Here is a 27,827-nt window from a genome sequence, read left to right as displayed (position 1 = left end):
TTAGTCTGAATCTTCAGATTGCTGTTGATCTCTTTGATATGATGAGGAAGAAGTGGCATTTAGATCTTTGGATGAACCTGAGCAAGGTGTATTGTTCTGCACCTCTTGCTCTGAAGCTATGTTGGATAAACAGGTTACATATGTGTATGGAACCAGGCTCTGACAAGAAACAGGATAATTATCTGGCCTCATGTCTTCTGACCGCTGGTCTGTTGGTTTCTGGCATGTATCTTCTGTATCTCCTGGTTCTCTGTCTCTTGATTGAACGTCATCTTCATACACATCTTCTATTAAAGCACCAGATTCAGAGTCTTGTTGCTGCCTACTACCTTGACATAGACCTACTTGAAATATAAAGTTTTGCAATCGATGATCTGGGGTCTGATGAACTATGGTGGTGTGGGGTTGAATTTGTTGGTACAGTGCTCTTTGCCTTAAGGATTCTCTCTCTAATAGCTCTTGGGATTCCCATTCTAGGGAAGGTTGCACTTCAAACTGCCATTCTTGTGCTTTCCAATCTTTGTTTCTCCAACCTTGACTTATCCAGTCTTGGGATCTCTGGCTAATAGGCTGCCAGGATGGAGTTGACCAGAATGAACATGACCTTTCTGTGCCTTGAAAGCTTTGGGAGTCCCAGTTATCACACAACTTCATTGGGACTCTCTTTACTAGTACTTGCTGTCCTCCCTGCCAACTTTGGAGCTGGGTCTTTGGGTCTTTCTGTACTTTGGGGTGCTGGTCTTCGGCTGGTTGAACTTGAGCTTGCTCTTCTGGAGGTTGCTTTTTATCAGACTGCTGATCTTCATCCTCTCTGTCATTAAGACGTTCTTCTGGTAATAGCTCCTCTACAGATTTTTGGACTTTGATTTGTTCATTTTGGGATTGTTGTACTGGGCCCTCCTCTTTGGCCTGTTGATCATCAGCTTGCTGATCTTGAGCCTGCTGCTCTTGAGCCTGCTGCTCTTGAGCCTGCTGATCTTGAGCCTGCTGATCCTCAGCTTGCTCTGTGGTTTGGGTATATGCATCTTGTTTCCCTGTGGTATTTTTCTTTGGGGTTATCCAGGCTTTGATTTGCTGATCTATGGATTTCCGTCTTGTAGTTTTACTTTGTAAGTCCTCAGAATATCTCCTTGGTTTCTCCCTTTTGACTTGCAGGTCCACAGAATATCTCTTGGACTGGAATTGCCCATGTTTGCCTGGCAAGGATAGGGAAAGTCTTCTCGTGGGTTTCTTGCCCTGATTAGACTGCCAATCTTGAGTCAGCTCCATGACTTCTGTTCGAATGTCCCTATAAAATACTTCTGGATATTGCTGGACTTGAACTTGAGTGTTTAATATTTGAAGATCTGAGGATGGCATGTCTTGAGGTACTGTATTTTGGGTTTGTGAGCTTTGGGATAGTTTGTCTTGAGATAGTATATCTTGATATTGTATATTCTGGGATGGAGTATTTTGGAATGGAGACTCTTGGAAGAAAATCTCTTGTGATGGAGTCTCTTCATATTGGGTGTCTTGGGATGGTATATTTTGAATTAGTGTATCTTGGAATGTAGTTTCTTGGTATGGAGTTTCTTGAGATGATGTGTCTTTGGTTAGTAAATCTTGGAATGATAGCTCTTGGGGTGGAGTCCCTTGGGATGGAGTTCCTTGGAATGGAGTCACTTGAGATGGAGTCCCTTTGGATAGAGTCCTTTCAGATGGAGTCCCTTGGGGTGGAGTCCCTTGAGATGGAGTCTCTTGATATGGAGTCTCTTCAGATAGAGTCCCTTGGGATGGAGTCCCCTTGGGTGGAGTCCCTTCGGATGGAGTCCCTTGGGGTGGAGTCCCTTGAGACGGAGTCTCTTGATATGGAGTCTCTTCAGATAGAGTCCCTTGGGATGGAGTCCCCTTGGGTGGAGTCCCTTGGGATGGAGTCACTTGGGGTGGAGTCCCTTGAGATGGAGTCCCTTGGGATGGAGTCCCCTTGGGTGGAGTCCCTTGGGATAAAGTCACTTGAGATGGAGTCCCTTGAGATGGAGTCACTTGGGATGGAGTCTCCTTGGGTGAAGTCCCTTGGGATGGAGTCCCTTTGGATAGAGTCAATTGAGATGGAGTTCCTTGAGATGGAGTCCCTTTGGATGGAGTCCCTTGAGATGGAGTGTCCTGTGATGGAGTGCCTTGGGATGGAGTACCTTGGGTTGGAGTGCCTTGGGACAGAGTCCCTTTGGATAGATTCCCTTGTAATGGAGTCTCCTGGAATGGTATTTCTTTTGTTAGTATATTTTGATATGGAGACTCTTGGGGTAATGTATCTTTAGTTAGTATATCTTGGTATGATAGCTCTTGGTATGGAGTCCCTTGAGATGGAGTCTCTTGAGGTGGCGTCTCTGGATATAGTATGTCTTTGGTTAGTGTATCTTGGTATGGAGTCTCTTGGGATTGAATCTCTTGGAGTGATGTGTCTTGAGCTAGTATATCTTGAAATTGTATGTCTTGGGGTGGGGTGTACTGAGAAGGGGTGTCTTGGGATTGATTGTCTTGAAATGGTATATTTTCAGAAAGAAAATCTTCAGATATCAGATCATAAGACTGTGAAATATGAAATGATGGCTGTTTAGATTGTAAGACTTGTGTTGACAGAGATGCCATTAATGATTGGGATGACAAATTGTCAGGTGAAAAATGGAGGAAATTATGTGAAGATGGAGTTTGAAGACTTTTGACTGATACAGTTTCATAGCCAAGCAAATTGGGTTGCATATCAGAAGTTTGATGTATAATAGATGATAGGTCCTCGTCATTCAGTTGATCAGTTCTAGAGTCTTTCTGAGGAGGAGTATTTTCTGAAGGGTGTGTTGTTAATGGGGGAGTTAGAGCATTCAGTTTGATTTCTTGCTCTGGGAAGACTAGAGGAATAGCCTCTTGTTGCTCTGGAACATGCATAGAAGATGTACCTTTATCACTTTTCTGTGGGATAGTTTTGGGAGCTGAATGATTTCTTGAGACTCTTAACTTGAAGAAAGCATAACTTCCTAAGAAAACACCTTTTATTCTTAAAGCTGTATTGTCACTGGGAGCTTTTTCTTGAAACTCAAATTGTAATGTATTGTTTTCTTCTGGGGCAGGATGTTCAGTATTTCGAGGACCTTCTGAAGGAAAGAAGAACACAGCCTATAATATTAAGGAGAAAGGAGAGTGTTAATAGGCCAGAATTGTCTTCATGTGTGTGTGTGTGTTTACTGTATTCTCAGATTATCTCTCCTCTTTCATTTATGCATGAAGGTAGAAGGGAGATGAAGAATAAAACAGCAAGAATCTCTCCTGTCTTTCCCATTGATTTATAAGTATTAATTTGTGTGAGTCACTATCCTTATAAATGAGATATTGAACAGAGAAATGTGATCAAAATTGCCTCAGGATTTATCCAATACTGATTAATTCTGAATTTTCTAAGACATTAAAGAATCCAGGTTAATAGTCATGCACAAAATCTAATATTTGATTTATTAATCATCTAGATGAACTAACTGAATGTTAGTAATCAAAGATAATCAGATTTTACCCTTAAAGTGCTTTCAATTAAAATCAGACAAACATTTGAATAGATAATGATAAAATTATTAGCACAATACCTATTATTGAAATAGGTATGATCTTCTGAGGAAGAAGTTAATTTACAGTATCATTTAAAAGAACGATATATTCAAGAAAAAAAATCTACCCATAGAGTTTAAAGACTACTATGATAAAACTTCTAAAATATTGCTGAAAATATTTATGAGGAGAACTAGACAAATGGAGATCTTACCCATGTTTGTTTATAATAAGACTTAAACTTCTTAAAAAAATCAATACTGTGAAAAAATATACAAATATCCATATCAAAATATAAGCAATTTTTCTCTCAGTTATGCAGAAAACAAATTTAAAATTTATGTGGAATATTAAGGGGCCTAGAATAAGCAAAATAATTTAAACAGGAGAATAATATTTAGAAAAATAATTAAACTTCCATAAAATGTGAGAAGATAAGACAGGTAGACAGAATAGAGAGCCTAGAAGCCAAACATAACACCTATAGTATTTTACACTTCAAAAATAATGCCAGAATCATTCTGTGTAAAAGGACAGTCTTTTTTAAACAACTGACACTAGAAAAACTGGATAGCCACATGTAAAAAGTGAACTGAGTTCTTACCCAGTATAGACAAACATCAACTCACAGTGGATCAAACTTAAAAGCCAAAAATGTATACTTTGGTGGGACCTTTTCCTCTGTAATTCCAGTATCCTGGAATGATGCTGCCCACGTTTAGCACAGATTTTCCTTTTCCTTTCTAGAAACATCCTCAAAGACAAACACAGAGGCCTTCTTTAGTCATCTAGGCTCTTTGTAATCCAGTCAAGATGAAAACCAGTATTAGCTGTCACAGTTAGATTTGATGATGATTTCATGGGCAAGACAAGAAAAGAGGGCTGGAGAAATGGCTCATTTTGTAAAGTACCTACTGCCCAAACACAAGGACCTGAGTCCAGATGGCAAAAGCCATGTAAAAAGCAAAGCATGACAAAACATACATTCTTGTTACTCTAGCCTTGGGAGCATGGAAATGAGCTAGCCAGATCCATGAGCCCCGGGTTCAGTGAGAGCCCCTGTTTGTTTTGTCAAAAACAAATAAAAACTGGCCCAATTGAGGAAAGCTACACTATGTTGACCTTGAGCACACACACAATGTGCATATATGCATATGCACACTCATATGCACAGACCACACACACAATATCACACATAAAATCAAACGTAACAACAAAAGAAAGAAAAAGAATACATAAATAAGATTTGATAAAAATATGACTTTTGTACATTGAAGATACTATCTATAGTGTTAAAAAAATAATACTCTGGGTACCCAACCCCACAAAACCCAGAGGAAGAGGGCCTCCCTGGAGCTCTAACCTGGCCAGTATCTCAGGTAAGGAGAGAGCAACACCCGCCCCAAACAGGGAGTAACTGACCCACTGGGACCCAGGAATTCACTCCTGGCCCAGAGCACGAGTTCCCTCCGGTCTGGGCCAGAGTGCTCAGCAGATCCTGGGAGTCAGCTCTGAACCCAGTCTCACAGAACCCAGAGGAAGCGGGGCTCCCAGGAGCTCTAACTTGAGCAGTATCTTAGGAAAGGAGGTGGCAACACTTGCCCCAAATAGGGAGTAACTGGGACCCACAGGGACCCAGGAATTCACTCTTGACCAGGAGCACTGGTTCCTTCCGGTCTGCACCTGAGCACTGAGCAGATCTTGGAACTTACCTCTAACCCCAACAGTAAAACCCATCCCAAAGAGTTTTGACATACCCAAGATAATAGGAAAGACAGGCTCCAGACAGAGACAGCACAGATAGCACCAAGGAGATCCAGATGGTGAAAAGCAAGCACAAGAACATAAACATCAGCAACCCAATGCACTTGGCATCATCAGAACTTAGTTCTCCCATGTTAGAAAGCACCGAACTCCCCATATCATCAGGAAAACAAGAGCCAGATCTAAAATCACTTCTAATGATGATGATAGAGGACTTTAAGAAGGACATAAATAACACTCTCAAGAATTTGAGGAGAATACAGGTAAACAGGTATAAACTGTTAAAGAGGAAACAGAAAAATCCCTTAAAGAATTACAAGAGAACACAATGAAGCAGGTGAAGGAATTGAACAAAACAATCCAGGACATAAAAATAGAAGTAGAAACAATAAAGAAATCACAAAGGGAGACAACCCTGGAAATAGAAAACCTAGGAAAGAAATCAGGAGTCATAGACACAAACATCACCAACCGAATACAAGAGATAGAAGAGAGAATCTCAAGTGCAGAAGATACCATAGAAAATATTGACACAACTGTCAAAGAAAACGCAAAATGCAAAAAGTTCTTAACACAAACTTCCAGGAAATCCAGGACACAATGAGAAGAACAAACCTAAGGATTATAGGTATAGAAGAGAGTGAAGATTCCTAACTTAAAGGGCCAGTAAATATCTTTAACAAAATTATAGACGAAAACTTCCCTAACCATAGGAATGAGATGCCCATAATCACACAAGAAGCCTACAGAACGCCAAATAGACTAGATCAGAAAAGAAATATTTCCCATCACATAATAATCAAAACACAAAATGCACAAAACAAAAAAAGAATTTTAAAAGCAGTAAGGGAAAAAGGCCAAATAACATATAAAAGCAGACCTATCAGAATTACACCTGACATCTCACCAGATACTATAAAAGCCAGAAGATCCTGGACAGATGTCATACAGACCCAAAGAGAACACAAATGCCAGTCCAAGGTACTATATCCAGCAAAACTCTCAATTACCACAGATGGAGAAACCAAGATATTCCACGACAAAACCAAATTTACACAATATCTTTCCACAACCCAGAACTACAAAGGATAATAGCAGGAAAGCTCCAGTACAAGGAAGGCAATTATACCGTAGAAAGAGCAAGAAAATAATCCTCTTCCAACAAATCCAAAAGAAGATAACGACACAAACAATGCCTCCACTATTAGCAAAAATAACAGGAAGCAACAATACCCTCTCCTTAATATCTCTTAACATCAATGGACTCAATTTCCCAATAAAAAGGCATAGGCTAACAGACTGGATACGCAAACAGGACCCAGCTTTTTGCTGCATACAGGAAACCCACCTATGCAACAAAGACAGACACTACCTTAGAGTAAAAGGTTGGAAAACAATTTTTCAAGCAAATGGCCCTAAGAAACAAGCTGGAGTAGCCATTCTAATATCGAATAAAATTGACTTTCACCTTAAAGCTATCAAAAAGGATAAGAAAGGACATTTCATACTTGTCAAAAGAAAAGTCAACTAACATGAACTCTCAATTCTGAATATCTATGCGCCAAATGCAAGAGCACCCACTTTCATAAAAGAAACCTTACTAAAGCTCAAAGCACACATTGCACCTCACACAATAATAGTGGGAGACTTCAACACCCCACTCACAGCAATGGACAGATCATGGAAACAGAAACTAAACAGAGATACAGTGAAACTAACAGAAGTTATGAACCCAGTGAACTTAACAGGTATCTATAGAACATTTCACCCTAAACCAAAAGAATATACCTTTTTCTCAGCACCTCATGGTACCTTCTCCAAAATAGACCATATAATTGATCACAAAAAAGGCCTCAACAGATACAAAAAAATTGAAATAATCCCATGTATCCTATCAGATCATCATGGTCTAAGGCTGGTCTTCAAAAATGACAAAGACAATGGAAAGCCCACATTCACATGGAAACTGAACAACACCCTACTCATTGATAATCTGGTCAGGGAAGAAATAAAGAAAGAAATTAAAGACTTTTTAGAATTTAATGAAAATGATGACATATCATACCAAAACCTATGGGATACAATGAAAGCTCATAGCTCTAAGTGCATACAAAAAGAAACTGGAGGGAGCTTACACTAGCAGCCTGACAACGCACCTGAAAGCCCTAGAACAAAAAGATTCTAATACACCCAAGAGGAGTAGATGGCAGGAAATAATCAAACTCAGGGCTGAAATCAACCAAATAGAAACAAAAAGAACTATCCAAAGAATCAACAAAACCAGGAGCTGGTTCTTTTAGAAAATCAACAAGATAGATATACCCTTAGCCAGACTAATCAGAGGGCAGAGAGACAGTATAATAAAATAAGAACTGAAAAGTGTGACATAACAACAGAAACCGAGGAAATTAAAAAAATCATCAGATCCTACTACAAAAGCCTATACTCAACAAAATTGGAAAATCTGGATGAAATGGACAATTTTCTAGGCAAATACAGGTTACCAATATGAAATCAGGAGCAGATAAACCATCTAAACCGTCCCATAACCCCAAAAGAAATAGAAGCAGTCATTAAAAGTCTCCCCACAAAGAAAAGTCCGGGACCAGATGGTTTTAGTGCAGAATTCTATCAGACCTTCAAGGAAGATCTAATATCAATTCTCTACAAACTATTCCACAAAGTAGAAACAGAAGGTACACTACCAAATTCATTCTATGAAGCCACAATTATGCTCATACCTAAACCACACAAAGACCCAACAAAGAAAGAGAACTTCAGACCAATCTCCCTTACGAACATCGATGCAAAAATACTCAATAAAATTCTAGTGAACCGAATCCAAGAACACATCAAAACAATTATCCATCATGATCAAGTAGGCTTTATCCCTACTTGAATACTTGGAATGCAGGGTTGGTTCAATATTCGGAAATCCATCAATGTAATCCATTATATAAACAAACTCAAAGAAAAAACCACATGATCATATCACTAGATGCTGAGAAAGCATTTGACAAAATTCAACACCACTTCATGATAAAAGTCTTGGAAAGGTCAGGAATTCAAGGTCCATACCTAAACATAGTAAAAGCAATTTACAGCAAACCAGTAGCCAGCATCACACTAAATGGAGAGAAACTTGAAGCAATCCCACTAAAATCAGGGACTAGACAAGGCTGCCCACTCTCCCCCTACCTATTCAATATAGTACTGGAAGTCCTAGCCAGAGCAATTAGGCAACACAAGGAGGTCCAAGGGATACAAATTGGAAAGGAAGAAGTCAAAATTTTACTATTTGCAGACGATATGGTAGTATACTTAAGTGACCCCCAAAACTTCCACCAGAGAACTCCTAAATCTGATAAACAACTTTAGCAAAGTGCCTGGATATAAAATTAACTCAAACAAATCAGTAGCCTTCCTCTACTCAAAAGATAAGCTGGTTGAGAAAGAAATTATGGAAATGACACCCTTCACAATAGTCACAGATAATATAAAATACCTTGGTGTGAACTTAACCAAGCAAGTAAAAGACCGGTATGACAAGAACTTCATGCCCCTGAAGAAAGAAATCGAAGCAGATCTCAGAAGATGGAAAGATTTCCCATGCTCATGGATTGGAAGGATTAATATAGTAAACCTTGCTATCTTGCTGAAAGCAATCTACAGATTTAATGCAATCCCCATCAAAATTCCCACTCAATTCTTCACAGAGATAGAAAGAACAATCTTAAAATTCATTTTGAATAACAAAAAACCCAGGATAGCGAAAACTACTCTCAGCAATAAAAAAAACTTCTGGGGGAATCACCATCCCTGATTTCAAGTCGTCTACAAAGCAATAGTGATAAAAACTGCACGGTAATGGAACAGAGACAGGCAGGAGAAGCAATGGAATAGAATAGAAGACCCAGAAATGAATCCCCATACCTATGGTCACTTGATCTTTGACAAAGGAGCTAAAACCATCCAGTGGAAAAAAGATAGCATTTTCAACAAATGGTGCTGGTCCAACTGGAGGTCAGCATGTAGAAGAATGTAAATTGATTCATACCTATCTCCTTGTACAAAGCTCAATTCCAAGTGGATCAAGGACCTCCACATAAAACTAGCTACACTAAATCTAATAGAAGAGAAATAGGGGAAAAGCATTGAGCACATGGGCACAGGAGAAAAGTTCCTGAACAGAATACCAATGGCTTATGCTCTAAGATCAAGAATTGACAAATTGGACCTCATAAAACTGCAAAGCTTCTGTAAAGCAAAAGAACACAGTCAATAGCATAAAGCAGCAACCAACAGATTGGGAAAAGATCTTCACCAACCCTACATCTGATAGAGGTCTAAAGCAGCAACCAACAGATTGGGAAAAGATCTTCACCAACCCTACATCTGATAGAGGTCTAATATCCAAGGTATACAAGGAACTGAAGAAATTAGACTCTAGATAATCAAATAACCCTATTAAGAAATAGGGCACAGAGCTGAACAAAGAATTCTCAACTGAGGAAGCTCGAATGTTTGAGAAGCGCCTAAAGAAATGTTCAGCATCCCTAGTCATCAGGGAAATGCAAATGAAAACAACACTGAGATTCCACCTCACACCAGTCAGAATGGCTAAGATCAAAAATACAGATGACAGCAGATGTTGGTGAGGATGTGGAGAAAGAGGAACACTCCTCCATTGTTGGTTGGATTGTAAGCTGGTACAACCACTATGGAGAGCAGTCTGGTGGTACCTCAGAAAATTGAACATAGTGTTACCTGAGGACCCAGCTATACCAATCCTGGGCATATACCCAAAAGTCATTTCAACGGACAACAGGAACACATGCTCCACTATGTACATAGCAGCCTTATTTATAATAGCCAGAAGTTGAAAAGAACTCAGATGTCCTTCAACAGAAGAATGGATGCCAAAAATGTGGTACATTTATACAATGGAGTTCTACTCAGCTACTAAAAACAATGAGTTCATGAAATACTTAGGCAAATGGATGGAGCTGGAAAACATCATCCTGAGTGAGGTGACCCAATCTCAAAAGAACATACATGGTATGCACTCACTGATAAGTGGATATTTACCCAAAAGCTCACAATATCTAAGACACAATGCATAGATTACATGAAACTCAAGAAGAAGAAGGAAGACTAAAGTGTGAGTGCTTTGGTCCTTTTTAGAAGGAGTATCAAAAGTTTCAACCAGAGCTCCCAAAGTCTAAACCTCCAGCCTGAGAGCAGAAAGAGAGGGACTCATGTCTCCACCTGTAAAGGTAATTGAAGGTGGCCTTGTCAGACATCAATGGAAGTTGAGGGCCATGGTCCCTGAAAGTTTGGATTCCCTGGTCTTGGGGAATTCGAGAGCAAGGAGATGGGACTTGGAGGATGTTCGGAGCACACCCTCATAAAAATAAGAAGAGGGGGTTCGGGATAAGAGGTTTGGGGGGAGAATGGGAGAGGAGATAACATTGAAAGGTAAATACATAAAATATCCAATTTAAAAAAAACATAATGGGTCTGGCAAAAAGTTTACTTATTTCAAATTATTTTCCAAAGTTTCTAGGAGATGCTAATTGGCTAAGATCTTATTTTAAGCTCTCCACAAAAGAATTTAAGTCTCTGTTTAATATTCTCAAGAGATATGTAAATCCTAATTTCCCTCAACAACTGATTGACAAAAGAGGAGTAATCTCACAAAAAGTAGAATAAGCTATTATTAATTGATATATTATATAGTCTGATTAGTTATTGGCTGTTCTATAACAGTCCTTTGATAAAAGAGATTATTAATATAGAGTTATATTTCTTTAAATAGTGTCTTCATGACTCTCTGAGTGTGGAAGGAGTGGCTGCTGGCACTTCTGCCCTGATTTTACAAAAACTCTGAAAAATTGGCTTTAAAAACAAAAGAGGGGGAATGGTACCCCCCAAAAGGAGTCTCCCAAAATACTCTCCATCATGCCTTGCTCACTTTTAACTCTCTAAAACTGAAAGCTCATGGCAAATCTGCTGCTGACTTCCTCTGGCATCACTGAGACCAATAAAAACTATGCCACAGCTATGTGGAAGGACTCTCTTACCCTTAAAGGGAATGGCCCGGACCTAGTTCTCTTATTGGGCCAAGGATTGTTATGCCTGTTTGATACCTCAGAAGGCACAGCTAAATGGCTGCCAAAAAGATTAATGAAATAAATAGATACCCCCACAAAGCCAGGCCCAACCATAAATAAGATGAATAAAATTGACAATCAGGGAAGAGAAATCTCCCTGAGAATTCCCTTCTTTTTCCTTTCCAGGTAAAAATGAATCACCCGTGATGCCTGCAGTTAGAAGTTCTAATCCAGATGCTGGCCTCCAAACTTATACTACTCAGACCTTTGATGGGCCATTGACAAGAAAATCAAACAGCTAGAGCTCGGCAGCATTAATCAGAAGAAATCCCTAGTTTCCCTGTCTGAAGAGACCTCCCAAAATTGCAAAGGATTTTATTGGACTTGATTTACTCTTTTACAATAGAAAAGACTGTGTACAGCTCTTGACTGTGTACAGCTCTTAAATAAGAATGTTGCCTTTACATAGACAAGACAGGGATGGTTAAAGAGAGCATGAAGAAGGTCAGAGAAGGCCCTGAGAAAAGACAGAAAGAGAAAGATGAGAGCTGGTACAAGAATTGGTTTTCAACCTCTCCATGATTGTCAACCCTATTTCCTCTCATCTTGGGACCATTAATTGGGTTATTTTTGCTTACTTCTTTTGGTCCCTAGGCCCTAAATAGGCTGACTAACTTTGTGAAACAACAGATAAATAATTTGGTAGCAAAACCTATTCAGATACATTATCATAAGTTAGCTATGGAGGACCACGAGATTCAAGATGAAGTTGTTACTCTATCCAGGGTGTTCCTAAAACCCAACTCCACCCAACCTAAAAGAGGGGACCTCTGCCCCTAGACCAAGCAGAGAGGGGCCACACAGAACCCCCTCTGACTGGTGATCTGAATTCTTGCTTAGGCTCTTAGGCTAAGCACTGCAAGGGAGTATAAATAAAAGTTAAAAATATCTCTCTGGGTTCCTGAGGGACAAGCCTGACTGCATAGGGGTTGATGTCAAAAGTATCCCCTCTCCAGGAAAAAGACATCGGGATGGGTATGGCCTTCATGCCTCACTGGACAATGACAGGGGGACCGGAAACATTACAAGGTCCCCTTCAATTACTGGAGGTCAGGCCTCTATCCCCGCCTTCACAAGATTAGAATCGCCACAGCCCTTCTATACTTAGAGAAGGGAGGAGATGTCAGGGGCAGCCCTGCTTATACACTGAAGGCCTAAAATCAGCCATAGGCCTAAAATCAGCAATAGGCCTATCATACATATATACTAACACCAAGTCTTAGGTCTCTGTGGAAAAACACTGAAACAGATGGCTATCAGCTATTGTAAACAGGCAGCTTTTGTGGGAATTTACCAGCCTGAGTTGTCGTAGACCTTGTAAATAGGTAGCCTTGGCAGATAATACCAATGTAGATAAGGACAAGTGAATCATAGGCAGAGTCACAGTGACTTGTCCCCTGAACCTTCACCCAGCCGATACTCTGTTCTGAAAGATATCTGTACTCCCTCTGAACACCCATGCTCAGGTGTCATCCCCTTCCCCATGTCCTGCCTTTTTGTGTTTATAACCCCTGTGTGAATAAGTAAAAATTACAATTTGATTTAAAAAAAAGCATAAACCAGAAAAAAAATAATACTCTGAAAGGTCAGGGTGGGATGAAATATTTACCGACTATATGTCTAATATGAAATTATATATATGAAAACACTACACTTCCAGAACAAAACAACAATGAATAAACAACCTAATTAAAAAATAGGCATGGGCCTATGAAAAGGTCTTGTTAAAAGAAGATCTATCTCTGCAAGTAGGTGCATCACCATAAGGAAAATCCAGATTGACCTTATGGGGATGGTGGGATGAACTATGTCTTGATGATAGATAAATAGACGTATATATTTTGTCAAAACTTACTTCATGGCAAACTTAGAATGGATGCATTTGATTATTTAAAGTTAAAAGCAAGCAAGAAACAAGCAAACAAACACTCCACCCAGCACAACCTAGACTGGTATTGTAAATTGGAAAGCAAGGTCAGGAGCTGCCCCATACCACTCAGAATCCTGGTGTTCTGAGATACCTTTCTGTTAAGTATTAGTCCATTCTGATGTAAAACAATACAAAAGGGCATTGATATAGGTATTAATATGAGTATTAATTAAGTTGCACCCAATGATTACAATAATATTTAACATTATAAACAATCGACAAAGGTATAAAGTATAAAATTTCAACTTTACTATGGTTTTTCTACAAAGTCCTGTATTTCTCTTTTTATTTTTTCAGGAAAATTAAGAATTAGATATGGACAGAGATAACTGAGGACAGTATATACAACAAGAAAGGAAAGGAAGTTAAGCTTAAAGACTAAAGTGAGCATCAATTTTAAGCTCAGCCCCCTCTGACATTCCTAAATTTAGGAGTTTCAGTGTGGTATCAGCATATTGCTTCTGTAAAATGTGGGGTGGTGATCTCAGTGTGGAGGCAATAGTACCAACTTTTGTGCTGTTTGTACTCTTAGAGGTGGAAGGAGACAAGAAAATCAGGATTGCTGGAAGCTTGTAGGCACAAAGGCCTTGAGTATTCAGTAGTGAAGAGCAGGAGAGACCTTTTCTCAAAACAAGGGACAAGGTAAGGACCAATATCTGAGGTTACTCTCTGACCTCCACCCTTACTCTGTGGCATGAGGATGCCTGCTCCCCATCCCCCACACATACACACTCAAGCATGCATCCAAATGCATCTGCACATGCAGATACACACACACACCCTCAGTTCTCATGACAACCTTGGGCTCACCTCTTTTGAACCAGTCCAGCATCTGATTCTTAAAAATATAATAGTGACAGAGATGCTGAGCTCTACAATGGTGATGATTAATAAGATTGACAAAATTCCCTGTAAATAAGAATGAGAAAGAAATCATATTTTGGACAAAAGTGGCATCACTTTAAAAACAGAAGCTGAGAACATTTTATACCTTATGACTGAGTTTGTGAAAACTCATATTCGTGTTGTTCTGTAGCTATTAAATATTGCATCATTTTCATGTCTTTTGAGCAAGGAGAAGGTAACAAACTCCAATGTTCATAGGGCTACGATAGTTTCTAGAGTGAAAGAAGGGGTATAGTAGAGTGCAGTAGCATTCCTATAAGCATCTGCCATTTAATTACAATGAATCGTTTTGTTTTGGACTACAGCAATCCAATGTCTGCTCTTTCTTGCCCAAGGAAGCTGGATATGCACATTGTTTGGATGGAAAGTTTCAGCTATGTACTCACCTATGTTAGTCAAATAAAACAGCCCTTCAAGATGAATCTAGTACACAGGTTGGCATTTTGTAGGCACTACTTTAAGGTAATGTTTTGATTGAGAGACAAGATGGTGCAGTGTGGTATTCAAAAAAGCTTAAATACTAGATTTGTACCAGCAAATTATACCAGCAAAAGCTGGGTACAATTGGGCCCAAGGTCATACCTATCCTGGGAAAGTGACTAAGGCTCTCTGAATCTCAGTTTCCTCTGAACACATGCAGAAGCTTAGATAACTGTCTTGTTGCTAAAGCTGAAGTGTATGCACTCTGCTGTGGGGAGTTCCCTGGCTTCTGCCTTTCCTAAAAGGAGAGAACTGGCCCTAGTCCTTGTGAAACTCCCATATTCCTTTGGACAAAGTAGCACAGGACTTCATTCTCCTATAATTGTTTTCTGACTTCCCTTAGGAGCTCAGGTCTGATTCTGGAATTTATCTCAGCGCACACAAAGGTCCTTTAGTTCACTTCAATGGGTGATTGCAGGGATCAAATCATAGGAGATAATTTCCTGTGATTCTACTTCACTTTTGTCATATTGGTTCACATTTTCAAAGTCTAGGACCCAAGTATTCAAGATGTCACTATCAGAAAGAGAGTAAAGCTCAGACTTTGCTTTGGGATCAGAGGAAAGGCCTATTGGAATATTTGACATGATTGAAAGTGATGTCAGGGCTGGCCTGATGACTTGGCATGTATAAGCATTTGCTACAAAGCCTTACAACATGAGTTTGAGCCCCAGGATTCACATTTTTGAAGAAAAGAAGTAATTCCTGCCAGATTTTCTCTGATGTCCACTTATAAGCTATGGGATTGTAACCCACACACACCTCTAGTAAATTAGTGTAAAAAATGATAAATGTAATTATAATGTCAGATATTACTTGTACAATTAGATAGACTCTTAAACTCTTAACTATAAGTAGGGGCAAGAGAGATGACTTAGCAATTTCGAATGCTGGCTTTCTCCAGAGGGACCTGGGTTCAATTCCCAGAACCCACATGGTGGCTCATAAACATCTGTAACTCCAGTCCTCAGGATCCAATGCTATCTTATGACCTCAGAGAACATTAGGCATGCATGTGATGCACAGTCCCACATTTAGGCAAATCACTTACATACCTAAAAACAGTAAGATAAAAATTTATGTATAATTGTGTTTCTTGGTAAAGGAATTTATCATTTACCCTATTGATTTAAAACTTATATAATTACATATAAAATAGTTTGTTTTAAAATTATTTAAACAGCTCACTGAAATACTTTATTCCACTGTATTTAGTTTCATGCCAACAGAGCAGTGTCTTGATCAGTAAAATGGTAAAATTGAATACAAACAATGTGATAATAGTTATACTAGCTAAAGCTATTGGATGTTAGTAGTTGGCAGGTATCATTTGAAGTAATTTTTAGCATAGCTCAGTGACACATATAATATTAATATTTTAATTTTTTACAGGTGGAAAACCAAGATGTAGAGACCTTGCAATGTTAGGCCAAGGTCACAAGCTCCTGGAAAGGAGCTAAAAGTAGGATTAAAAATCAAGAGATGATGTTTCCAGAACCATCTATAATTCCATAATACATAAAGTCAGGATTAAAGATCAACTCATCATTGTGTCATGGGCAAGGCTTGGCTAAGGTTACTCAAACTCCTCATTTGGAATCAGATCACTCACAAGGAAAAATGTTCTGCCCACAATACACGGTCCTTCAGGGGAGACTGCCTGGCAGAATTTGTGCTGCTCTGTAAGGCTGACGAGGATCAAAGCAATCCCAGCTAATGCAGTCAACAAGCTGAGGATATTCATGGTTGTGACGTCTTGCTTCTGAAAAACAGATGACATGATAAAACATGATAAAGCAAGTAAAAACTAAAGGTAAATATACCTTGTAGGAAATTCTCAGAACTCTTCTGCTTCTAGAGGCCTCATTAGATCCATGTGATTGGAAGACTTGACAAGCTCAGTTCTGACTGGTTATAGTCAGAAGGCAAAGTAAACTATAGAAGGGGGAACAATAACCTGTAGTTAATGCTACTAAAATATTCATCTCATCTCAGCACCAAACTATTTTTTATAACCTGGAAGGAACTGGTATCTATCTTGTATTTAAGCTGAGTCTCAATTTCTACCTTAAAAAATGGGAATGACTTTAGTGCAGTATTTAGTTCCTAAATAATGTATACTCAATATGTCTCATCACCACATTAGGCCCCAGATATATAAAGACTCTTGTGGGACTTGACAGCTCACCATCACATGGCTCACTTATCTTCCCCAGGAAGATCAAATGGTGATTAACAAAATCAGCAATATGGTTAAAGATAGTAAAACTTGGACTAGGGGTTAAAGATGCATTTTTTATAATCTCAGTACCTCAACATGGGAGGCAAAAAAAAAAAAAGTTGATTGCTCCACTTAATTTCCTTCAATTAAAAAAATATTTTTTTGAGAATTTCCTATATGAATATTGTGTTTACAACATTCCTTTCCCTCTAACTTGTCCTGGGTTCCCCTCTCATTCCTCAAATTCATGGCTTCTTATGAGTTAAGGATTACTTTTTACATATATGTACATAAAGTTTATAAACACTAACTGTTGCTTATTTGTTTATTTAGTGCTAAACACTTGGGTTTGGATCATCTACTGGAGTAGACTGAGTTTCCCTATTCAGCTGGCATTAATTGTTCATAGTTCTTTATCTGGGGGTGGGTCCTTAATAATGTTTTTCATTCATGTTGGCATGTCAGTTGATGTTATTTTTCAGATCTTATTTAGGTAACCATATTGTTGAGATCATGGGTACAGATTCCCTGTCGTATACAGAAGATGCAGTCTTGCAGTAGATACCCTGGACCTCTGGCTCTTAAAGTCTTTTTACCCCATCTTCCCTGATGTTCTCTGAGCCCTTAATGTAGGGGTTGTATTGTAGATGTATTGGTTGATGTTGGATACTCTCTGCTTAATTCCTTTTATTTATTCCCAGTATGTTTGGAGGGAGAGGTATGTGTGTCTGGGCTTTTTACAGGAAAGATGTGTGTGTGTGTGTGTGTGTGTGTGTGTGTGACACATTATTTTCTTCATATTCATTTTTTCTTCTTAAAAAGGAAGTGTTATTTCAGCCCATACCTACTGTACTTTTGTTTGTTGTGTTATGTCTGCTGAAGTTGGAAATGAAGCTATGTATTTAGACAACCCATCTTTTCTAGAGCTGTGTGTAGCCTATTGTAGCAAGACTGGGAAGTATACTTGTGACTGTTCATCCTACGCTGAGATCTTTACTGAAAACAAATGGCTTAGGAAAAAAAAGAAAAAAGAAAAAGGAAAAAAAAAGGACAGAGAAAGAATGAAACAAAAAAGAAAAAAGAAAAAGAAAACAAAAACCAAGGAGCATGCAAATCTGTCAAGCTCTCTCCATATTAAGCCCTTTGGCTTCCACAGGGAGCAGGAACAGACTAAGTTCTTTAATGGATATGTAATTCCCTCATGCAGATTGTGCCTTACTAATTGCACACTTAGCTCTAGTCTCACCTGATTGTGATGTCAGGGAGACACTTGTTACCTATGTTTTAGAGAGGCATTGAATTTAGAAACTAAGTGACCGTCTGAGACTGAGACTGAACCATCTCATGCTTGGTGGAAAAGCTGTGTTGGAAACTAGGTGTTCTGCAGTCCCACCCCCATGTGTCATGTCAGATCTTCTCCCACCTGTAAAGCTGTCTATGAGGCATGGATGACCATTGAGTATGTCTCAGTCTCAGCTCTGGAGAAGGCAATATAGGGACTGTCAACATTGATCTTCAGAGGGGCATATGGGGACATTCATTCCTTTCCCTAGGACCTCACTAGGGTTTATAACAATCCCTGATAAAACTGACAAGAGGGCTGCAAAAATAGATCTAGTAATTTTGAGAGGAAGCCCACAGCTCTCGAGTTTTCAACAAGGATTAGATGAGAATAGGAACACAAACATCACTGTGTCCTTTTGTAAATAATATCTTAATCTTCAGAGTAGCTCTTAGAGATAATCTGCCTTTGAGTTGACAGAGCAATGAGAGCCAGACAGCTCTGACTCAATCCTTCAGTCATGTGGCATCAGTGCCACATTTTGATCTGGTCATCAGAGAGGCTTTTGAGGTAAGCCTCTGTTGGTGTTTGAGGTGGGGTTAGGATAAAAAGTGAGGGTTACTGGGCTCTCAACTATGAGACTCTAGACATTTTGGTCAGATGATTTTTGTGTTGTAGGACATCTTCTTGTACTTTCTTTGTTTTAAAACACATTTAGAGGAAGCTAAAGAAATGCTCATAGCACTGACTACTCTTTCAGGAGACCCAGGTTCAGTTCCACATGTTGGCTTACAAATATCTGTCATTTCAGTTCCAGAGGCTCTGACAACCTCTTCTGACCTCTGTGGGCACCAGACATACATATTGGATACATACATACAAGCAGGTAAAACACTCCTACGTATATAAAGGGAAAATGGATGCTTAGAAACAACCTTGTACCTGACAGTATATACCCTACATAGTTATGACAATCAAAAAATATCTTTGGACACTGTAAAGTATTTCCTTGGGGGAAGTGATGGAGCAGAAAAATCTATTCCCAATTAAAAATCATTTAATTACAGCGATACAGGGTAGTTCCCAATGAATAGCTTTTATTTTGCTTGACCAGGGAAGTAGGATCAAGGAAAAGAATGCAGGGATAAATCATTAAAGGTTGAGTTTCAACTAGAAATTTGATACTTAAAGAACTTTCCAAGAAACACTAAAGCTTAAGGCCAAAGCTGTCAGAAAACAACACATAGATTTTTTTAATTCTGTATTTTATTTATTTACATTTCAGATGTTATCCCCTTTCCCCATTTCCCCCATCCCATTAACCCCTATTCCATCCCTCCTCCTCCTTTTTTGCTTTTATGTCATTTAAATTACATGCAAGTATTAAGGTCAGTTCTAGGGTGAGGAACTTGCAATACAATAGATGCAAATAGTCAAGGAACAAGCAAGACAATAAACCCAGATAGTCAACGAACAAGCAAGACAATAAACAGAGTCCAATGATCACTCCTGTGATCACTATTTCTAAGGGCTTATCAGGATGACCAAAATATCTGAGCCTACTTCCCTGTCTTAGTCCAAAGTCACTTTCATGCCTGAAGCCTACTTCTTTGTTCTAGCTTAAGTTTTAGATTCCTGCCTGTAATTACTTCTTTGTTCTAGCCTAGGATTTAGATTCCTGCATGAAATTACTTCTTTGTTCTAGCCTAAAGTCAGATACCTTCCTGCAGTCCATTTCCTTGTCCTTGGCCAGTGTCAGATTTCTTCCAAGCAGCCCATTTTCTTGTCCTTGACCAATGTTAGATTCCTACCAGGGAGCCCCAAAAGCTCTTCACATCTCCTCCCTTTCTATTGCATAAACTAGACTCAGCCTGTCTTAGGTGGTTCTGACAAGAATGCCTCCCTTACCCATCATGGAATATGCATTATCAAAAGCAATACACTTCTGTCTGAGGTTGGTAAGGCTCTGTGTAGAATCTTACCCAACCTTGGCTTGCCAGTCTGTTAATTTAATAACTCTGTCTGGGGGTCCATTTTCAGTTTCAAGTCATGTACTTTGGCTGCTAACATGTTGTTGTTAGAGACAAACTTTAACATGATGGGCAGGAATAAAAGTATTCCCAGGACAAAAAGGGATAACATGTTCAAGCTATATATGCCATTCTTGATGTTTGACCAAAATGGAAATACTGATCTCAAGCCATGGATAATTTTATCAGCATTATCTGCAGCATCAAAGCTCAGCAGATCAGCATTCTTTAAATTTATAATCTCACTATGCAAAGTTAAAACATCCAGAGAGGTGTCAGAATTATGCCAAATACCCTACAAGTGTCTTTAAACTTTTTTCTAATTATAATGCCTATCATTGTAAATTTTAGAAGTAACACAACTCCAATGGTATTTGTCATGACACTCGAGATGGCTCCTAACTCTTAAACCCTGAACCTCCTTCTGATAATTTGAATAGGATATAGAGCATCAATCCATTGCTCCACACACCTATATAAATCCTCTTGTATACTTACATTATCCTATATAAATCCTCTTGTATACTCACACACCTATATAAATCCTCTTGTATACATTAGTAACATTTTTTTTGCTAAATGATTAACAAAAGTAGCTGTCATAACTTTTTGTGTCAAAGCTATTGCAGAAGCAGTGGTGCTAGCAATTAATGTAATTAAAGCTGTTATACCAGCAATAATCAAGCCCACTACCCTCTTGCTTCTGCTTAAAGCCTAACTCACTTCTTTCAGCACTTTCAAGTTTTTTTTTTTTTCAGAAAATCAAGGTTTTCTAATACTCAGGCAGTAAGACAAAAGGTGGTTGATAGATCCCCATAACAGACACTACAGGTTTCAACATGCTAACACAATTAGAAAGTATACAGTCAATGCAAGTATACAGTCAATGCAACTTACAATAAATGCTGAAGAAAAGACAAAAGTAATTTTAACTTGACAATTAAAAGAGCCTTAACACATGCACTGACACTTGTTTGAAATCTAGATCCTGTTCCAGCTTTATCTCTTGTTATCATAACATCATCGAGAACTGCAGCTAACTTCCAAATACGTCTCTGAAACTGTCCAGATCCCGCCTTTCAAATGAAGACTGTTATTTCCAATATTGGATTGATTTCTAGACCAGTACATGATTGAATCCAAATAACTGGTCCCCTTTAAGAAAAATACAAGAGTCATTATAACTTCTCTTTTTGATTCTCTGTTCCACAAAGTCTAAAATCTTGAGACAAGGCATCTTGTCCCATCTGGGATATAGGCAAGCAAAAGTGGGTCAGGAACATATGTCCAATACAGCTTCCCAGTAATCCTTGTCTAAAGCTTAAGGCCAAAGCTGTTAGAAAGCAAATAGATTTTAAACAAGGTAGAAGTCATCAAAGTGACTTACCAGAATTTGTCTTGCTACATTGTGACATGTCCCGGTACATTGTCTTGGTACATTGTTATTGGACATTATGACAAATCCTGCCAGAAAAAACTGTTCAGAAGACAAGAGGTAATAGTTAACAGGTGCTACATTTAACCTGTCTACAACACAATCTTCTTTGGGTTTTCAAACTGCTCGTAACAACCCCCAACTCCACCCACAAGAGCATCTAGTCTTTCAAGCCTGAGTGTTGGAGAGAAAGGTCCTTGTTTTTAATTCCATCTGTAGGAGTTGGTATTGGTACCTGGAGACATTTGGGTCTTAGAACCTAAAGTCCTTATGCTTCAGTACAGAGAGAGGGAAGTTACTGTTGGTATCTTCCTCTGCTTTACCTGGCCTATTTACCTCTGAGTCACTCTCAAATCTTTTCTTCTCTTGGGGCCGCACAGTACTGCCATCCTTTTCTTGGTAATTGCAACTTCTTCCCAATTGATTTTTCCAGGATGGCTGTCATCATTGAATTAATTTTATACTCAAACCCCACAATATACTCTAATAAGAACATATCTTTTAGCAAAAGTACTTTCCTTAAAAATCACCGATAGTTAACCTTTTCTTTTATATTGAAGTTACACAAATACATGTTCATTGTTACCTTCTTCACAGTCCCTAAGAAATAGAATCAGCTTAGATGCCCATCAGATAATGAACAGACAGTAAATGAGTGGATCCATTTTATGCATAACCATGTACTTTTCTTGTGGTTCTTTCCCACAACACACCCTTAGCTTGTGCTTTCTCTCAGAGCCAGGGGATGCATACATTCCTTCTACCTCAACTAATGAGAACCCAGGCATGAAGCACACCTCTGTACCTGACACCAGGCGGATCCTCCACTAACTCCTCATACAGTTTCTTGGAGCACTTAGCATGATTGTAAAAGTAACAGTACTTACAGACCTGAGACACTACTAAGCAGATGTAGTTATGCATTTAATGAATGTCTTCCCCATGGAGAGTGGATTTTCAAAAGGCAGTAAGTACAACTTTATTAAAATTCACACCTGTGGCTCTCACAAATCATACAGTTGGAGAGTGAGGAGTTAAGGACTGGGTTCATTTGGTTCTTTACACTAGAGTGAGTGTAGTTGAGAAATCATATTAATTTATTGGAAAAGTGAAAACTGTTACCAGTTGTTTTTGAGATTCAAACTATTGAAAAGCCATGGAATGCTTACCAAAACACAGTACTGGTTTTAATAGAGACAGTGGTCTCATTAGTTTCTTATTTCAGTTGTTTATTGGTTGATTGACATGCATTCATTCACATATCTCATATCTCAAGCATGATTATAATTTCTGAGAACATCAAAGCAAGTAAAACAGACCCATTCTTACCCTTGTGTATGTTTTGATTTGAGATGTTCTAATGAGTTTACCCTTAAGTGTTCAGTACAGGATTAGGAACCAAGGCTATAGGGTTCTGTGGAACTAGCATTGTGCTAAGAACAGTATGATGATTCTGTGATCACCCATGAGTTACAGTCATAAAAACCCTCTGGGGATAAGAAGGGTGCTGAGCTACAGTGATCCTAAATTGTTCTTTCTCACTGAGTCTGGTTATTCGAGTGCTTCATGCATGTGTTCCAGCTACCTATGTTCAAACTCACTCATTTGCACAAGATAAAGTAGGCTATCTATCCATTTCATCTCCCAGATAGGTACTGCCAGATGTACTATACCTATGGGCTTTAGAAAACTGCTCTGTGCCTAGGGACAGTTGTTTCTATAAGGTGCTAGAAAATGGCTAGTGGAATAATATGGGATAACTTCTTTTGCCATGGAGTGGACTGCCTATTTGATATCCTGGAAGGAACACATTTGTAAGATTTATTGTCATAGAGATAAATCCAAATATGTTAGTCTTTATAGCAATTTCTGACAAATTCTTAGCAGATGGTACTTACCATAACTGCTCCCCAGAATGGATATCCTGTGAGGATCACGAGAGGAAATTTTTTGGATGAAAAGATGAAATTAAGTGCTAATATAATTCCAAAGACTACAATAACTAGAGAAAGAAGAATCTGGATAGCCTGGAAAGAGAAAATGAACATGAGCTGACCAGAGCCTAGGACTGTGGGCTTCCCCAGACATACCTCAGTCAGGATGACTGTGATCACCTGACTCTCCTGCATCCACCTCCCAAAGCTGGATGGCAGGCTTATGTCACCATACTCTACTCCTCTTGTGTACTTTAAATACCCCAACCCAAACATGTCCCATGTCTCCACTACGCTTGAGTCCCCTCTAATTTTAATTCTACACTTTCTTCCTTTACTGTTTCCAAGAATCGCCAGTATATCTTGCAGCATACATATTTGAATTCATGTGGGATTAAACCTAGTTTTGTAAGTGATTGTAAGCTTTTTGAGGACAGGTCCCACAAGCGATTCTCTTACATCCCTTCCTCCTGTCTCACTGACATCTTATAATTAGCCTCCACACTTCCAATGTTAAGTGTAGTCATTTCTTGGTTTGCATGAGGAATTGGGTGGGAGGTGTGGTTCCAGGATTAAATTCTGAGGAAGTTTAAGTCTCTTGTATTCAAAATGTCATAATATTTGTAGATATTCTGTACATATTCTCTTCTTCATACACTTTTTGTTGTTCAGACAGGGTCATCTCCTGTATTCAAAACTGTCCTCAAACTCACTGTGTAGTACAGGATGACTGTGATCACCTGACTCTCCTGCATCCACCTCCCAAAGCTGAGATGGCAGGCTTATGTCACCATACTCTGCTCCTCTTGTGTACTTTAAATAGTTCTTTATGTGTGTAATGTGCCGTGCACATGAGCACCAGAAACTTTTAAGCATCATCTGCCTAGGAGAGAATACAATACTTAAGAGAATGTAAAAGCAGTAAGTAGTTGTTTGTTGTACTGTCTGTAGAATGGGTACAAGAAAACTAACTGTACATGTTCAGTACCCGCAAAATTTTAAAAAAGATTTTTTTCACTCTATGTTGGTTGAGCCTGTGGTTATACATTCTTTAGACCTAGACTCCACTGACAGAGTTTAATTTCACTTTCACTGACTGCTTAATTCTGTGTGAGGTATTGCTGCATCCTAGGGTCACTTCTTCAAGAAGATATTTAGAATAATTATATAGTTTCCTGCTTCCCTGTGCTAGAAATCAAAGATCAGAACTAGCCCTCCCAACCCACAATGAAACATCCCTAGGACCTCTCTGGAGTTAGATGAGTTACTAGAACAGTCACTCCTGAGAGTTACTTAATCCATTACCTCAGAAGCATTTCTGCATTGACAGATGAGAGCTAACATATAGACCCAAGACATACTGTGCATTGCACTTCTAAAGAGATCTTTTGTTTTTCTTTCTATTAATCAAAATCTGGGGAAGTGGCACATAGTGACTCTTCTCTTTGGATACAATTTTCTTGCACAAGGAAATGACTTAAATGTGATGCTTTCATATTTTTTTGGAAATTTTGTACATGTATATGATGTATTTATCATATTTAGCCCATTACCTTTTCTTACCCCCTCCTACTCATGCTGACTCTTTCTTCTTTCCAATTCCTCTTTCATTTTCAAGTCTGTTTTTGGTGACTGACTTTAATTAGAGATGCTTATTTCATGGGTTTATTGGAGCATGGGCAAATTAACTGGGTTATTTATTGGAGCATGGGCAAAACTTACTAGCAGCTACACTATTGAAGAAAATTACAGATCCACCCCACCAGCAACCACTAGTTGTGAATAGCTCCTTCAGGAAGGTGGAGATTTTTGAGCTTCCTCCACTGGAGGAAGGATATATTGCAGAAGAAAGGCCAGGGAAACTAACTCATTCTCTGAATGTTATTGCACAAAGCCACCTCTGTAGACAAAAATGGAGATACAACCCCTTCTCTCCCCTCTGGGTGACCCATGATAAGCAGAACTCACCCCTAAAAGTTTTGGCTCCCCCTTAAGGAAATCCAGCAGAGCGCTATGAGGTCTATATGGATAGGCAGTCAAGACAGTTTCATCTGGGTCTATAGTGATGACATGGTTCCTTCTCTTCTCCTCAGATGGTGACTCCATGATTCAGTGGCAGAGCTTTGTTAGGAGAGGAGCGAAAGGATATTGCAGCAATAATCATGATGTATTTCTTCCCTAAGGCCCCATTGAGTCCTCTGCAATGAGCCCTTAGTAGTTACATAGTACTAGAACCACAGAATCCCAGTCATTGAGTCATAGACTATGAGAATTCTAGAGTGTGCCAGCCCTCTCGATTCTTACAGATGAAACCTGGAAAGCTTACTCTAATATCTGATTGCTTGAAAAGCATATAGTAAACACAAAATTAGATAGATGGCACACACAAAAGGAGAGTGCCTGTGTCTGTATTCATATATATGCATACCTACACATATACATACATACATGCATACATGCACACACATATATTTCACAATTATGCTCTGATACTCTACCAAATACTAATTATAACTACACATGGTTTAGAATTTTGTTTTTCAGGCTAATCTTTTATATTCATGTGTTTGTTGGGATTTCAAATGTCAAATCACCAAGGCGAACAGTTTAATAAGGCCAAACATGAATTATGCAAGTATCATCTTAGATATTTCCTAGACTACTGCAATCACAAATAAGTTGTGATAAAAGTTAAGTGTTTCTTAACTTTTGCATGTTGCTGTTTGGACATACTACTTCTCTTGAATTTGCTTATGAAACATAAAGGAACTAAGCCTTTGTCATATCTGGTATGCCCCAGGCCCTGTGCAAGGGGCTTGGTTTATTTCAATGTGCATTGCAGTGACACATTTGACAACATTCAGTGCTCGAATGGAGGAACAGAAGGGCCAAACTACCAAAGGATAAATACCAAGATAGATATAGGTGAAGGAGCCAGTCCTTCTGTCTCCAAATTCTGTTTTTACTGTTCAATCATTCTTCTTCCTTTTGCAAATGGAGTTTCCTTCTTTTAGAAAAAAAAAATGTGATTGTTTAACACTATGCCTTATAGTATAAAAATAAATAGCGGATTGTGACTATGTTTTCTAGCCTTTTAAGGATATAACAAACAAACAAACAAATAAACAAACAAATAAAACTAGTCAAGGAAACAAATGATCCAGTTATAAATGGGAAAGAGATCTAAACAGAGAGTTATACATAGAAGAAATAAAAGTAGGTAACAAATAGCTCAAAAAAGTGTTCATTATTCTTAACACTTAGGGAAATGAAAATTAAAACAACCCCTGAGATTTTTGTCTTACTCCAATCAGAATGACAAAGATCAAAAACATTGACAACAAATGCTGGTGAGGTTGTGGGGAAAGGGGAATCTTCATTCACCGTTGGAAATGCAAATTAGTGCAACCATTCTGGAAATCATTGTGGTGAATTCTCAAGGAACTAAAGATAAATCTACCCAGTGGCCCAGCTATACCACTCCTTGGCATATGCTCAAAGGAGTTGACATCCTATTCCAAAGATGCTTCTCAACCATCTTCATTGCCACACTATTCACAATAGCCTAGAAATGGAAACAACACAAATTCACTTCATCAGAAATAGATGATAATAGTATGGTACCTATACAAGATAGATTGCTGTTCAGCTATAAAGAAAAGTGAAATCATGAATTATGTGGACAAATGGATGGACTTAGAAAAGATTATATTGAGTGAAGGAACTCAAGGCCAGAAAGACTAATTGCCACATGTTCTATCTCATCTGTGGTTCTTAAGTTCAATTAGATGTGAGTGTACAATATGGAGTAACTACAGAAACCAAGAAAGTGTAAAGGGACCATGGTGAGGGGCCTTGACATGAAAGTAATACATACAGGTAATATGTACAAGATACAAGCAATATGAAGCAGGAAATGGAAAAATGAGAGGAGACTGAAATTTGGAAGTTGGAGGGGTGGTTACTACAGAAGGAGAAGGGATTGGGACAAATAACACAAGTTTGTTTGATAAAGCCTAAAGGAATCTTACTATTCTATATTTATCCAAATTATACATAGTATATATAAATGTATGCCTTTTCATCTATCTATCTATCT

General features: G+C 38.7%; 1 protein-coding gene across 1 annotated transcript; it reads right to left on the bottom strand.

Moving 5' to 3' along the window:
* Ms4a14 (membrane spanning 4-domains A14) lies at window positions 1-25,834 on the bottom strand. The gene is made up of 8 exons (XM_028777571.1): window positions 25,697-25,834; window positions 23,693-23,821; window positions 16,439-16,588; window positions 14,251-14,349; window positions 2,438-3,150; window positions 1,993-2,347; window positions 970-1,962; window positions 1-897 (listed from the first exon to the last, which is right to left on the bottom strand). Exons 1-8 carry the CDS (start codon window positions 25,832-25,834, stop codon window positions 1-3), a joined length of 3,474 nt encoding a protein of 1,157 aa, XP_028633404.1.
* Between the last annotated feature and the right edge of the window lie 1,993 nt (window positions 25,835-27,827).

This window comes from Grammomys surdaster, unplaced genomic scaffold (assembly GCF_004785775.1).
Source record: "Grammomys surdaster isolate TR1022 unplaced genomic scaffold, NIH_TR_1.0 310, whole genome shotgun sequence".
NCBI classification, from domain to species: Eukaryota; Metazoa; Chordata; class Mammalia; order Rodentia; family Muridae; genus Grammomys; species Grammomys surdaster.
This window is presented reverse-complemented; position numbering and strand designations above follow the sequence as displayed.